Consider the following 16,570-nt stretch of genomic DNA (forward strand, 5'->3'; position numbering starts at 1 on the left):
ACTTCTTTTACTCACTGTATATTTTCAGGTATAATAAGTAAAACTATACATGAAACTACATGGGTGGCCCATGACCTAGTTTTATGGCCTGTCTTTTGGAATTAGGTTCTTTTTCCCTTCTAAAGAAACTTCAGTGTCTTTATATTTTCAAAGGCAGGATTTAAGCAAAGTGGTGTGAGATTAGACAAAAGATCTGGGACTAAAAGTATGAAAACAAGTATCTGGGAAAAATTTACTATGCAATAAAGATGCCTACATATGCTGGGCAGGGACTGTTTCAAGTATGCATTTTGAAAATGCTTTCTATGTAAGCCAAACAAGAAAAACATCATATCCTAAATGATGGCTCTTCTCAATCCCGATCTTATTTTATAAATGACCAACAAGATTCCAAAACACACTCCTAGAGTCTACCGTGCATTTTATTATACATCTTAGATTTATACATTTCATATATGCTTTTAAAGCTTCAATTAACAGTTCAATACAAAATAAAAAATATATATGCAGCAGTGGTTCTCAGGCATAGAATTTAGGAGGAGACTGGAGCAAGTTTTTTCCCTAGCATATAGTGAATATTAGGACCCAAAATAGTGGAATGTTTCCATCTGACCTAGCTGCCTTTTTGATTGAATTTTATTACAGTGAACAGCTTTAGTAGGTATAATATTGCTAACTGGAAACAATCAGACTCAAGTTATAACCTGTATTTTCTTGAAGTCTGTAAGACCTAAATGATTACTTTTCTCCTAATAGAGCTCCAAGATCATCCAATGAAAATAATATTGTCCATAAAATATCTGGAGCATCAGCCTAAGAACCACTGCCCATGGTTATTCAATGTCTTCAGGCCTCACAGGATGAGGTAATGGTATGATGGATTTCTTCTCAGTGTCTCTGGAAAGTGCTTTCCTCATATCTGTTAGGAAGCAAAATTTAATGTAAGTACTCAAATACCAAAATATCTTATGTCAAAGTGTATATGTAAAGTTCCCGTAAGAGGTTTATCCCCTACCCCCACATTTACTAGGTCCTCAGAGACAAATGTTTTTAAGTGAGACTCCTGGTCACAACTACTCAGTTCTACATGCCAATGTTCTTTTGACAAAATCTTAGTAAAATTAACATGCCTGTAACATAATAAAATAACTGATCGTAATTAACCATTGGTTAATATAAGTTAACTGTTGATAGGTTCATAAAGGCAGGTTAAAGGAGATTTAAATATTATAGCTCAGATTTAAAATATTAAGCCCAACAAATATGATTCTTTTCAGTTTATTAAAATGACTACAGTGTGTAGAATGAATGTAAGTGTTCTGGCTTCTTTTGGGGATGCTGTCATAGAAGGGAGCTCACCATAGGCGTCCTCGTCGGGCTCCCCATTGCTGGCCGAGTAGTACTCTATGACTGTCCTGTACACGCTGTAGCCCAACTGCTTGTACATATTGACTGCAACTTGGTTAGATACTCTTACAAAGAGATCGACAAAAAATCCACCCTTTCTTTAAGACAAAAAGGGGAAAATGTTAGAATGTGAGGAATTCTAGAAAATACTTACATATTTTTAAAAACAACACTTGTCTTTTGTTGGCTTTGACTATAATTCAAAGAATGGTAATACTAGGACTTTGCAGCTGATTACTTTATATCCATTTGTATTACTGAGGATTTATGACAATTATTTTGAGGTATAAAGACATTATTTTGTTAGCATACTAACATTTTAAAACCTGTATTTTCTTTAAAAGATAAATTTTTAAAACATTTTTTAAAACGATAATTCTGTCTTTAAAAAATTACTGTGTATTTTATATCACAGTAAATGACACGCTCATTTTATCAACTAGTGATACCATATTTTCACCCATATGCGCAAATTAAAGATTCCAAGCAATAATAAGCACCTGTGTGGCCATGGCCTACGTGTCACAACAGGACACGGGCTGCCTGACAGTGGCAGACCTGAAGCCCTCCGGTCTCTGGGCAGTGACATCCACCTCCCTTACCCACAGGTCTCCAAGTCCCAACTCTTACCCTCATTAGCTCCTTGGTTTTTGCTGTAGATTCACCACCTAGTAGTTTTTCCTATTTATGGACTTTATTATTATACTTTGTATATCCTTTGATTTGCCCCTTTCAGTAATGTGCAAGGCAGCCTGGTGTAGCTGGATCTTGTTCAATTTCCATTTAGCATTCCATTTAATGGGTGGATATACTACAAGTTGTCCATGATCCCACAGATAAACATTTTGGGTTTCTACTATTATGAACTGTGCTGTTACGAATATTTTTATTATGTCTCATGGTACAGTATCTAAGGTCTACAACTAGGAGTGTGATCACTGGCCCACATGGGCCTCGTCAACCTTTTTAGGTAGTACCCATTTCCCAGTCTCCTTACACACCCAGAAGAGGGTAAGGCTTGGTGCACCATTTTTATTTTTGAAAATCTCGTATCTCAGGATAATTTTAATTGGCATTGCTCATTATTAATGAGGCTAAATATATTTTTGCAGGCCATTTAGATTTCTCATTTTTTTCAGTCCTTATTGGTCTTTCACACATTTTATTTTTTCTCCCACCCAGCTGTGGTTCTCTATGTATTCTGGATAGTTGACATTGTGTAAAGGATTGTTGCAAATCTTTTCCCAATTTGTGGCTTGACTTGTTATTATCCTCCTGTAACTTTTGGTGAACAAAGTTACTTCACTTCAATGAAGCTGCATATGAGCCTCTCCTTTACAGTCAGGTTTTATGTCTTATTTAAGTTCTTTTCTACTCTGAGGTCATGGATACACTCTCCTATATTACTTAAAAGGGCTTTTTAGTTTTGCTTTTCACATCTAGGTTTTTAATAAATCTGGAATTGATCTGTGTATGGTACGGTAGTAATCTGGGAAATTTTTTTCCTATGTGGATATCCAGTTGTGCCACCATCCTTACTGAAGAGTGTATCCTTTCACTGCTGCTCTGCGGTTGCTTCCCTTGAGGTATGTCAAAATCTACGTATCCCTGCACCTGTTCGTCAGTTCTGTTCCACTGGTCTAGACAAGTACTCCAGCACTGACACAGAGCTCACTCATTAGAGCTTAATCTGGAGGGGCAAACCTGCCCATTTTGTTGCTGTTCAAACGATCTTGTCTCCTTCCATTCCCCTGTAAGCTTCAGAATATATTTAACAAGCCTCACAAAAAAAGACTGGAGATTTTGATTTCAATTACACTGGCTCCATGGATCAAATACCAGTTTAGCCCTCTACGCCACTGACATAGTTCTCTCTTTACTAAGATAGGTCATCTTTTCTGTCTCTCAGGAAAGTGTTAGAAACTTCAGAGAAGTCTTGCACAGCTTTTGTTAGATTTTCTCAAAGGGCTTAATGTATTTTGATGCCATTGTAATTGGCATCTTTTCCTAAATTTTACTGTTTGTATAAATGAAATTGAATTTTATACTGACTGTCCAACAACTCTGCTTAACTTTTATTCTAAACATTTATTTGAAGGTTCTTTGTGGTTTTCTGTTTGTACAATCTTATGTGTACAAAATAAGAGTTTTATTTCTTCTCAATCCTTGTATCTTTTTTTATTTTTCTTGCTGTACTGTGCTGTCTAGGATTTCCAGTAAACTACTAAAGATGGGCTGACTGTAGGCATCCATCGTTGTCTCATCCTTTTCTTCAAAGGGAGAGCATTCAAAGCATCACTGCTAATATTTACTACAGGTTTTTGGTAGATTTTTTTTGTTTTTTTAGGTTAAGGAAGTTCTCCCCTTACATTGCTAACAGTTTTTAATCAATAGGATTTTATCAAAGCATTTTCTGCACTTAACTAACAAATGTTCTCCTTTAATCTATTAATATGGTGGAATACATTTACAGGTCTTCTCATGTAAAAACAACCTTCCTTCCCCTGATATATCATCCTTTTTATGAATTGCTGAATCCATTATGCTAAGATTTTTCTGGGACTATTGCATCTATAAAGACTGATCTATTTTCTTCAAATTTTTAATCCTTGTATTTCTTGTTGGTTTCCTTAAATGTTATTCTAGCCTTAAAAAAAAAAGTTGAAAAGTGTTGTGTTTTTTGTATTTTTTTTTTTTTTAATTTGTGTAAAAGTGAACTAACAGTTGTTACTTCTTAAAATAGTAAAATTTGCCAGAGAAGACATAGGTTTCTGGAAAGATTTTTAGCTACTGATTTTAATCTGTTGAGGAAGGGGGGTTCTGCCTGCAACCTATTTTTGTACTGCTCTCCAGCTAAGAAAAGTTTTTAAAATTTTGAAGGGGTATTTCATACACACACACACACACACACACACAACACACAGGCACACATACACTAGAGATATTAGGGGGCCTGTTAAGCCTAAATATTTATCTGGCCCAGGAAGAGTACTCACCCCTATTAATCCATTTGTCTAATTGTTCTATCAATTAGAAAAAAGCATGTTCAAATTTCCCATTATGATAATGTTTATTTTTCCTTGTATTTTTATCAATTTTCGTATTTTTACTTTGAATTTATGTCACTGTGTACATAAAACTTGTAATCATTACATCTTCCTGATGCATTAAAGCTTTTTACTTATAAGCAATGACCCTTTTTTACTCTGATAATTACTGAACTATTATGTGACTCTTGTTAAGTACACCAACTGTCTTTTGGTTAGAGTTTGCATGATAATTTAAAAAATTTCTTTCAATCTTTGTCTTTAATCTTTACATATATTTCCCCTAAATAGAACACAGTTCTGACCATCTTTGTCATTATTTTACTGTTGTAAAAACACCTTAATATGAGGTTTTTCCCTCAATAAATTTTAAATGTATATTATTGTTTACTACAGGTAAGTGTACAGCAGACTACAGAGCTTATTCATTCTGTTTAACTGAAACTTTATGCCTGCTGATAAGTAACTTCCCATTCCCCCCTCTCTCCCAGTCTCTGGCTACCACCTTTCCACTCTTCGATTCTCCAAATTTACCTGTTTTAGGTATCTCCTATAAGTGGAATCACACATTATTTGTCTTTCTGTGGCTGGCTTCACTTAGCATAATGTCTCCAGGTCTTTGTCTTTTAACTGGAGTAATTAGTCCATTAACATTTAGTGTTGTATTTACTCATTATATTTGGATTCATAGCTAACATCTCATTTCAGGCTTTTTATTTGTTTTACCACTTTAATTTCCTTTTTCTCTCTTGTTTTTAATGTATAGTTAAAAATACGTGTATGTATGTATGTATGTATATAGGCATATATACACACACACACACATAAAAACCTTAGTAACTATTCCTAAGTAATGAAGATTTAGAAACTAGAAAAGAAGGGAGCTTAGTGGTTTTCTAATCTGAGAATCTATTCAATAAGTACATTAAATCATATATGTAGCATGATAGCTAATCTGAACCCATTTCTTAACTCCCTGTCCATTCTATAGTAATGCCAAACACTTTTTTTCATCAAGATAATGCCATTAACAAATGTGTAAACTAAAAATTTTCAAGTACTAGAACTGATTTCTTTTTCAGCTCATACTATTTTCTCTCTTCCCTGAATAAGCTCAAGTTCCTCTTGCCCCCAGCTTGGCCCAGAGCATTTTCAGGCCATGGTTACTTCTTTAAAACTTACCTTTTTAAATCCACTAAGTGGAAAACCTCAAGAGCTCTTCTCAGCAAATATTCCCTTTCCTATATACTTCTAGGCATTTAAGAGTAGAGAAAAAAATAAATGGCAGCTTGACAACTGATTAAACTTATACACACATCTCTTATCTCTTTTAGAATGGGAGCTGGCAGGAGTCTCTTAATTATATTCATTTTATCTCACATAATGAGGGTGTTTGACATACATAAAAGGTCTTTTTTTTTTTTTTTTTAAAGCCTTAATGCTGGTAGTTCCCGAACTGTGCTCCAGAGTGCTCCAAGGTGGCCCAAACTCTTTGAGGTGCTGTAGGATATTTCAAATGTTTGGGAAAAACACAGATAAACCTTACACGTCAGACACTGGCAAACTACTAGTTTGATTTAATTCACAAATGCAGCATTACACGGTGTTACATTTCTTTTGATGATAGAACAGGTCATCAAAGGTTTTATGAAGCCAGGTTGGCAGTTCCTGTGACTAAAAAACAACCCAGTACCACAAGAAAATAATATGAAACAAGAATGCAGGTGGTTATGTTGAATCTGTTTCCAAGGTTGAGAAGTCATGCAATGCCCAAAAGGCACACACATCTCATTAGTAAGTAACCACAGTTATTTAACAATGAAATAAAAATATTTTTTTCTTTCAATTTTTTATTTTTTCCAAATAGTTACTAGTTTGTTAGGCCATAAATACTTACTAAGCAGTTGGGACATAACTGCTTAAGCAGTCTAAACTGAGGGTTTTTTTTTTTTTTTTTTTTGGCCGTGGGGCACTATGAAAAAAAAATCACTGAGACGCCAAGGGCGATATTAACAGAGAATTTGGAAACATCTGCCACAGTGGCAAGAACACTAAAAAGAACATTAAGGTCTAGTCTTGTGATTATACCTATAACCCAGCATATATTCACTTTGCCTGAATTTTCCTCAATGGCAAAATAGGGACAACACTACTACTCTGAATATGTGAATACACGACTACTGGAGAAAATGAAAATCCTGCAAACTGTGAAGCACAATATTCAGCCTGAACAGAGAAAAAAAAACTTATAAATTTTCACCATGAGAAAAATCAAACAGGGTTCATAAATTATTACTTGAAAAGCAGGATCTCACCTTTCTGAAATCTCCTCTAATAATTCCATAAGTTTAGCGGCCAAACCAAGGCGTCGAAATTCTGGGGCAACAGAGAGAGCTGTGACGTGCCCATGCCATTCTTCCCTAGCTACTGAGCCTTCTGCTTTACCCATGACTGCCAACAAAAGATTGCACTCAGTAATTAAACACATGGATTTATACATGAATATAGAATGACTGTTGGTACATTATTATAAAGGAAACTAATGACAAAGTTTTAATTTTTAAGTAACACATACAGTCATCTAACTAATGGTTACTAGTGCTCTTATTTGAATCTCACTTAGAGAAAGCTTTAAAAAAAAAAAAAGGAATGATACACTAAACACACAACTAATTTTGAACACAGAACCAGATTATCTATTTTTTAAATATCTACATGTAGGTATGTATGTGTACACAAAACTGAGATAATCCACAGCTCAAATTTTCGTTAATTTTGTTAAACTAATTCAATGAAGATGCTACAATTCCTGCATTATGTACCAAATAAACCATGCAGAAATGTAAAATAAGCACAGAATGAAAGATCCATGAAGCCTGAGACCATGTCTATCTGTATTCCCTGGGGCCTAGAGCACAATGCCTAAAATGTAGAAAGCACTGGCGAGCTGTCAGTGGTTAAAGGAAATAAAATTATAGGCATCATGATTATATTTCTACTCCTACAATCAATTGAAACCCATATTAAAATCTCAACTGCCTACCAAAAAAAGTTCCAGTGGTATTATACTTACTATAACCCATTAACTCTCCACCAGGTGCCTCCGCAACAATGAAGTACTCTGGCCAGTGGGCGAGGTACTGTAAGTAAAAAGGAATCCCATACTAGAGTCTTGTTAAGGAGTATGGAAAGTAATGGACAGTACAAAGTTCTTCATAAGAGAAATATTGTGAAGAAAGGTTCCTTTGAAAAGTATATTGTTACTTTATCCCCAGCTCTATGTTTATGTGTGATTTCTATATTCATGTCAGTACATTAAATATTTAGGTTAGCACTAATAATTTATAACAAAATTGCCTGAATATATAACTTCAAAAATTGAGTGGAGACAACCCAGCTAACAGCAGAGAACCAGGAGCCTGAAGTTCTATCATCTGTATCCATACTGACCACACTGTATCTAAATCTCTGCACAGCACTTATCATCACTGGATATTGTTTACTCTCTCTCTCCCTTCTGTATATGAATGTCATGTTCAGTCTATCCCTGGTGCTTGGCATAAAGTAGAAGCTTAATACATTTGTTTTTCCATAATTGCACTAGAAAATTAATGACTAGTACCTACTTGAGCTCCAGCTGTGTGGCTGTGAAAATAACTTTAAAAGTTAAGTACTGCCCAAGTCAATTTAACAATTACCTAGTGTTTCCCCTGCACTGATTCAAATTCTCTCTTTCTGGTACTACAAAGAAAAGCTGACTTAAGAGTGAAAGCCTGAATAATTTGCTCATTACGAAACTCTTCAACCTTGGCGTCCTTACTGACACGTGCTCATTCTATTCTTAGTGTAAACTTGCTGATGCAATTCTATGAGGGGTCACCACCGAACGCACAATTTTCTTAAGTTTCTGTAAAGTCTGCTCAGTTGTAAATTCTTCAGACTCTTCTCTGAACGACAGCCACTATTTTGAGCACTCTTCAAACATAACCTGTAACACGGCAGGCCAGCCAGTGTTCTTGCCATTCAGCCACCAACACACACCATTACTGCCTCTCTTCCAGCTCAGGGAGGAGCCCAGATATCGGCTCAGCAACCACCAAGACCTGGCAGGTTACTTTCAAACCTGGCCTCACCTGGATTATGGGACTTTTACTGTAAATCTGAAGTGTCACTAGACACACACCATATAAGTTGATTCGCATCCTAATACTTCACCTTATACAATGAAAATTTTTGTGTCATTCAAAAATCTTTTTTTTAAACATGGAGGTCTCTTTAAAAAGTCATGATTTCTGAAATATAAAATGAAAACTTTGGTGGTTTTTTGCTTTTTCACTCAGCTTTGTTTCTGATATGTAGCCCTGTTGTTACCTATACCTTGTAGTTAATTTTTAATAATGTATAGTACACTCCATTGGGTGAACAATTTAAAATTCCTATCTCCTGACATGGGACATGTGGGCTATTTTCAGTTTCTTGAAAATCTTTTTAAATTCCTCATGAATACAGTATACTTTATTTAACCATTTCCTTGTGTGTGAATCCTATTCCAAATTGTTAATATTATAATTCTGCAATAAAAATTTTTGTAATGACATAACTCAGGGGTTAACAAACATTTCCTATAACGGGACAGACGGTAAATATTCAAGGCTGGGTGGACCATATGCTCTCTGATGCAACTACTCTAACTATGAAAGCCATGGACAAAGCTAGAGACAATATGTAAATTATCCAGTGTGGTTGTGTCCAATAAAAATGTATTTACAAAAATAAAAATAGGCAGTGGACCAAATTTGGCCCATGCACCTTAGTTTGCCAAACTCCTCACCTAACTATTATTTTTAGCTTCTGGGAAATGTAATTACTATGTATTACACTGCCAAAGTGCCTTCTAGAAAGACTGTAGCAATTTATACAGTCACTAGCAATTTATAAGAATGCTCCTCATACACCCTCATCAGCCTGAGTTTTATCATTTGTTTTAATCCTTGATAATCCGATAGGTAAAGCATGGCATCTCATTTTGGTTTTAATCCACGTATCTTTTGACTGATGATACTAAATGCTTAATAATATCATTAACTTCTTATATGCCCTCTTTTGTTAAATTATCAGTTAATATTACCCTCCTACCCTGCAATGGACATGGAATATAAGCTAGAAAGACATTGAGAATGTGGGATTGTCTATTAGTGCAACATAACCCAGAGTACCCCAACTTCACATATCTTTGCCCATTTTTCATTGGGGAACATGACAGATATGGCAAATTACTACCCCAAATCCTTTCTTAGTAACAAGCCCTAATTTAAAGGTGGGCTCATTCCCAGACTGTTATAGCTGGGTGAGTGTGGCTGGAGGCAGCTGCTGGTCAATGGGATACAGAAGGCCTGTGTGGTACTTCCTAAAGGTACCCTGGAAAGGGAAGGTCACTCTCACCTCCCCCTCTGTTGATCCTCCTGCCAGGAACATAGACATGATGCTGTTTGCTCAGGCAGCTACCTGGGACAGGAAAGCCAAGGCCACCCTGGGAGTGATGTAGTGGTTAAAGTGCACAGCCTGGTCGCCGATGACTTCATGAAACCACCACAGACTGTTCGTCACCTCCAGGCTTCATTCACAGAGAGTAATAACCCATCTTGAAATCACTGCTTTCGGTTGCATGGAGCCATACTTACTGCCAAGGGGCAAGGTAGGCAGGGGAGCTGCACTGCTGTAGATTTATGAGGTCATTCTGTTAGCAGCTTGTCAGGCAGATTTAAGACAACTCTTATTCCCAGTTTGTTTGGTTTTTTAAATTACTTTCAATGTTGCTTACGTTTCCTGGCCTACAAGTTTTAAATAAGTTTTTCGGTACTCGAGTCTATTTTTTCTTTTGTTTCTCCATGTTCCTTACTCTTAGCCTTCATCTAACTTTTTTTTTTTTTAAAGGATACAGTTTCTGTAAGTGGATCCAAGTTACTAAAAGAAAGAAAAGAAATGTCAGTAGTAAGCAGTGTTGACAAAACCAGTTTAAATAAGCCACTGAAACTAAAAACATACCCCAGGAAAACAAAACATGCTAAATCCACAACTTTAAAACCAACTTTAGGGCTAAGGAAGACAGTATAAGCTACCGAATGGCCAAACTGAGCCATCACAGCTACTATAAAGATACTTATAAATTTTTATTTAACTTTTCTTCCTTACAAGATACTTTATAGTTAATATGTCTGCATCAAAACCTTCCATTTTCTAAGTGGCAATACATCACTAATGGAACTGGGGCCCAACCAGGCATGTAAATCACAGACAGAAAGTAAAACTAGCTCCCTGCAGCATCTGACAGCAGTCCCTCCTGCCTGTCTCTGGGCCTTTACCTGCTCAGTGTGGGCATTCTCACCACTAGGTGTTTGCTCCCCACTCTTCTACATTCTCACCTCCTCTTCCCCACCACCCCATCACTTAACTTTTGGAAGAAGACTCCCAGATCTGGCTCTGGTGCTGCCCAGCACCTGTCTCACCAGCATATTTGATCAAAACACTCCTGAGTCAGCAGTTCATAAAATGTACCTCTGTGGCTGGCTACAAAGAGCTCTGCCCCTCACTTTCCTATTCAATTAATGGAACCACTATTTTGCCAGACTCAAAACCAGCCAACCACAACTCTTCCTCTTGTATACCCAGTCAGATTCTTCTTTGGGACCCTTACCAAGGCCCTTCTCTAGGCCAGTAGTTCTCAAACTTTTTGGTTTCAGAACCCATTTACACTAAAAAATTATTGAGGACCCCAAAGAACTTCTGTTTATGTGGGTTATATCTACTGATATTTAAATTTTCTGAAATATTCATTCATTTTAAAATAAATTACATGTTAATATGAGTAACTTACTTTTTAAACCAAAAGTCACTCTACTTTCAAGAACACAATTTAGCAACAGGAAAGGTATTGTTTTAACAATTATACAGATCTTTGTAACGTCTAGCTTAAGAAAAGACAGCCGGATTCTCACACCTGTGTCTGTTACGCTTGGTATTACAAGTCACACAACTGAAAACTCCACTGTGCACTTGTGAGAGAATGAAAAAGGCAAAAAAACCCATCTTGGTGATATCCTGAAAATCACTCTGACCTTGCAAAAAGCAGCTTGAAGAGCCTCGGCCACACCTGGAGAATCACTGCTCCACAGTGTGGGAATACAGTATCCCACACTTCTCAAGGACTACTTTATAGCCTCTCATCTTGCCTCAACTCTCCACAACAGGCCGCTCCTTCTCAATCTTGCTGCTTCCTATTTCACATAGAAAATACACAACAGTGGAAGGAAACCTTCATCAAGGGTCCCACCATGGAACCCACACACTGACAAGCATCTGCACCCCACTCTACTTGCTTTCCTGTAACCATGCCTGGAGTGCTGGTGGGCAGATCTGTCCCCTCTCACTGCCCAGACCCCCACTCCTGCAATTCTCTTCTCTCCTGGGATAAATGTACAGACATGCTGCACGCTCAGCCATCAGCAGCTCTTGACATGGCTCCCCACTCCCTCCACCTGAAATGTTCTCCTCACTCAGGTTCCAAGACCCACCATCAGCTCTTCCTCCCACTTCAGTGGGCCACTAGGTCTCCTTCAACACCTGGAGCCTCTTTTCTCCTATCCACACTCACTCCATCACTGATGTCACCTAGCACCCTGGTTTTAATATCATCTACATAGTATGAGCCCCCCAAATTGCTATCTTTAGCCCAGACACCTACCTGATTTCTGCACCTGGGCATCTCAATGCACTTAGCGGAGAAGCCCAACTCCTAGAAGGGCCTCTCCAAGATCTAGCTCTGTTCCCACCCTCTCACTCTGCACTATCCACACTGGCTGCCTCCCCCAGTCAGAAACAGGTACCTGTGCCCTTACTACTCTCTCTGCCTGGAAGTTCTCCTGCTCCCAAAATCCACAGGACTCAACCCCTCACCGCCCCTTCAGTTAAAACAAGGTTTTGCGGAAGCCTGGATGGCTCAATTGGTTAAGTGTCCGACTCTTGATTTTGGCTCAGGTCATGATCTCTGGGTTGTGAGATCGAGCCCCGAGTCGGGCCCTGAGCTGAGCATGGAGCTTGCTTAGGATTCTCTCTCTCCCTCTCTCTCCACCCAGCCCCCAGCCCCCTGAACACATGTATGCGTGCTCTCTCTCTCAAAAAAAAAAATGTGTATACACACACACACACACACACACACACACATGGTTTTTCCCTGTCTACTCTTAAAGCTTCGAGGCACACTGTGCCTTCCTAGGCCTGCACAGCCCAAACCCAAACCTTTGTCAAGTCGTCATCTCTGGGCTATTGCCAAGATGTCCTAAATGGCTTACCTGCCTGGTATACCTCCTCTAATTTACTTACATTCCACATAACTCTGTGGTGAAGAGCTCAGGCTCCAGAGCGCTAGTCCTTAAACAGCCGAGATTATGCATTTCCAAAGTGTTCTTGGTGGTCTGGGACCACTCTTAAAGAACCACTGTTGTAGAGGCATCGCCTTGGATTAGACTCCTTGCTTCACCCACTCCCACCACAGGGCTCTATCACCTGGGGCAATTCTCTTGCACTCTCGGTACCTTACTTTTACTCATACAAAAAATGAGGATAATCAGAGTACCTACTTTAGAGAACTGTGAGGATTAAATGATTACAGTGCCAGCGCCCAGGAAGCACAGGGAGAGCTCAACACAAGTCACCTGAGTTACACTGCTCTGATTGAAAAAGGCCCATTAGAAAATTCTTCCCATCAAGCCTGAAACCTCCAACGGCAGAACAAAAGTCCAGTTTCACCAGCTGCTCTGACAGCGCAGAGAAACCCACTACTCCAGTCACACCTGTCTCCTACTTGTCTGCCCGGAAGCTTTCCTCACCTTCACACCTGCTTCCTTCTCCAGAACTTCCTCATTACTGTTAACATTTTTTTTTAGAAATGTAAATTTTTTTAAAGATTTTATTTATTCATTGGACAGAGAGAGAGACAGCCAGTGAGAGAGGGAACACAAGCAGGGGGAGTGGGAGAGAAAGAAGCAGGCTCCCAGTGGAAGAGCCTGACGTGGGGCTCGATCCCAGAACTCCAGGATCACGCCCTGAGCCGAAGGCAGACGCTTAATGACTGAGCCACCCAGGAGCCCCATTACTGTTAACATTTTATCCATCCTTCAAGGCTCATCCCCTCTTTGAAAGGTTTCTAGCCACCCCCTCAAGTTCTTCCCATCCTCCTAACACTTGAATCCGAACCACTTGGTCCTCAGTTTTCACACACTGCTCAACTGTCTTTAAAGTGGATTTTGGACTGGTGGGTGGGTGGATGGATGGATGGACAGATATGTGAGAAAGTCAACATAACAAAATATTAACTGCAGAATCCAGCCGATGTGTCTATAGGTGTTTAGGGTAAAATTCTGTCAACTTTCTAAATGTTCAGAAACTTATGTAATAAAATGTTTTGTTTTAAAAAAAAAAAGTTACCTGCAAGTCACAAGTCCTGCCTTAACTCGGACTTAAAGAAAGTACGTACGGTGGGCCTCCAGCAGCATGTGTCTCCACCCTACCCCCGCCCCTCGCCCCGGCCCTGACTCCTCGCACCTGAAATAAGCTGTCCAGGCTATATGCACCGCTTCAGCAACGAAACGAACAAAAACAAACCCGGGCCAAGAAAGAAACGGCGGTGGTCGGTGCCACCCTCACTAGATTTCACTCGGATACAAATGAACCATCAGCAGGTGGGCTGCCCCACGTTCGTGTTCTCAACAAACACTTGGCTGTCGACCTCGCAAAGGCCTCCGCGGCCGGCGCTTCTGGGCCCACCACCGCACAGAAGACGAAACCGAATCACCCGCCCGGACACTGGCCGCAGGCGGCAGAGCCATTGCTGGACTCAGTCCGCTCTCTCCCACCTCCTTCCACCCGCCCCGGCGCATCGCGACAGCCACCGCGACAGGTCGCCCGCGCGCTCCCCCGGCTCCGACGAGCACGAAAGGATGAGGGATGAAGCTGCAGCGCCTCGGCCAAGGTCAGCAAGGAGGTCTGCACGTCCGCCCCGGCCCCGGCCACGGCTCCGACCTGGCGGCTCCCAGGAGGTGCCAGTGGCGGCCGGCGGGGGTAGGTCCGCGGGCCCGGGAGAGGGGACACGGCCACCAACGCCGGCCCTGGGCGCTTCACTCACATGTTGTTGAAGCGGAACAGGTCATCGCACGTGAAGGCCCGGAGCGTGGTCATTGCGCCGCCGCCGCAGAAGCCGGCTCAGGGGACCCCGCGCCCGCCTCGCCGGAAGTTGTCCTGCGCGCGGTCGCCGCGGGGGGCGGTGCGGAGAACTACTTCCGGGCCACAAGTTGCTCGGCAACCACGGCAGCGACACGGCTCTCTCTGGCGGCGGCGTCTGGAATTGCAGGATCATTCTTGTAAAGTCATAGGGGTCTTACCATTTCAGAACCTCAAAACTCCTCCGTGGCCGTCACTGAAGGAAGGAAGTAGTGTGATCTCCTAGTAAGGAGACAGAAAGCTGCAGGGGTTAGGAAATCACAGTAGAGAAGCGGGGTTCAGGAACACTCGAGTGGCCCGTAATCAATGAGAAAGGCAGTGGACCAGAATGGGAGAATTCATGGTCCAGAGCTGCCTTTCCCAGTGATGCCAGCCCAGTATGTGATCTCAAATCTACGATCACTTTTATAAACATAAAGAGAAAGGTGAGATGAATTGTAACAGTATATGTCATTTTACCCCATATATCAAAAATATTCTCATTTTACTTGTAATTAATTTAAAAAAATACTAACGGAATGTTTTACTTTTTTTTGTTTTGGACTAAGTCTTTGAAATCTGGTGTGTATTTTGCATTTGCAACATATTTCAATCCAGGAGGTGATTTGTCATCAGAAATACCTGTTCTGGGGCGCCTGGGTGGCACAGCAGTTAAGCGTCTGCCTTCGGCTCAGGGCATGATGCCGGCGTTATGGGATCGAGCCCCACATCAGGCTCCTCCACTCTGAGCCTGCTTCTTCCTCTCCCACTCCCCCTACTTGTGTTCCCTCTCTCGCTGGCTGTCTCTATCTCTGTCAAATAAATAAATAAAATCTTAAAAAAAAAAAAAGAAATACCTGTTCTGTATTTAGATTTCATCAAATGCATACATAAAATGTATAGTTAAAAGGTAGATTTGCATACTCAAATGGTTCCAATCATACTGAATTTTCAAATAACTGAACAGAACGTTGGTTTTCACATTTAAACTTAAATTAGTTAAAATTAAATGAAGTTAAAAATTCCATTCTTCAGTCGCATAAGTCACATTTCTAGCACTCAATAGCCCCATAGGTAGTGGCTCTGGACAGCATAGGTCCAGAAGCTAAGAAATGTCTTGCCTGCTTTTGCAGCTTTCCCCTCACTCCTTTGCTAAGCAGTCACTGAAGTGGTCTTGAGGGACACATTGCAGAGGTCAAACCAGCCCACATAAGTGCTCAAGAAGATGTCTAAATTCCAAGGCCCTCACATCTAACTGCCAGGGGAACCCCAGTTGCTCCACAGGGATCTTCAGCAGCCCCCTGCCCAGAGATGTAGGCCAGGCATGGAAGGAGAGAGCAGATGGCTGAAGAAATAGGTAGGCCTATAAGAAGGATCTCCCAAGGTCTAAGTTAATTGGCATTGTTTCCGAAAACCTCAACAATAGGGGCACCTGGGTGGCTCAGTCGTTAAGCTCTGTCTTCAGCTCAGGTCACAATCCCAAGATCCTGAGATCGAGCCCTGCATTGGGCTCCCTGCTTCTCCCTCTGCCTGCTACTCCCCCAGTCATGCTTGCGCTCTCTTGCTCGCTCTCTCTCTCTGTCAAATAAACAAAACCTTAAAAAAAAAACAAAAAAACACCACCCTCAACAATATAGGTGAGTGTAAACACACAGGTAATAAAGTCCCTGGAGCATGCAAACCCATCCTAGAAATGCACCTGGAGGGCAGAATATGACCTCATGAGCTCAGCTTCTGCCTGCCAGGTGTTTAAACAGGGAGACAATTTAGAGGCATTGTCCTATCAGCAAAACTAAGGTGCCACTTTGAATGAATGTTAAAGGATAATTTTTAGAAAAGGTAAAATTGTGATTTTCATATAA

General features: G+C 40.3%; 1 protein-coding gene across 1 annotated transcript; it reads right to left on the reverse strand.

Moving 5' to 3' along the window:
• Nucleotides 1-404: 404 nt before the first annotated feature.
• On the reverse strand, nt 405-14,782 carry NAA20 (N-alpha-acetyltransferase 20, NatB catalytic subunit). The gene is made up of 6 exons (XM_040637935.1): nt 14,635-14,782; nt 10,394-10,418; nt 7,528-7,618; nt 6,770-6,905; nt 1,360-1,505; nt 405-919 (listed from the first exon to the last, which is right to left on the reverse strand). The coding sequence occupies exons 1-6, from the start codon at nt 14,685-14,687 to the stop codon at nt 834-836; spliced, it is 537 nt and encodes a 178-aa protein (XP_040493869.1). The 5' UTR covers nt 14,688-14,782; the 3' UTR covers nt 405-833.
• Between the last annotated feature and the right edge of the window lie 1,788 nt (nt 14,783-16,570).

Source organism: Ursus maritimus, unplaced genomic scaffold (assembly GCF_017311325.1).
Source record: "Ursus maritimus isolate PB19 unplaced genomic scaffold, ASM1731132v1 scaffold_22, whole genome shotgun sequence".
NCBI classification, from domain to species: Eukaryota; Metazoa; Chordata; class Mammalia; order Carnivora; family Ursidae; genus Ursus; species Ursus maritimus.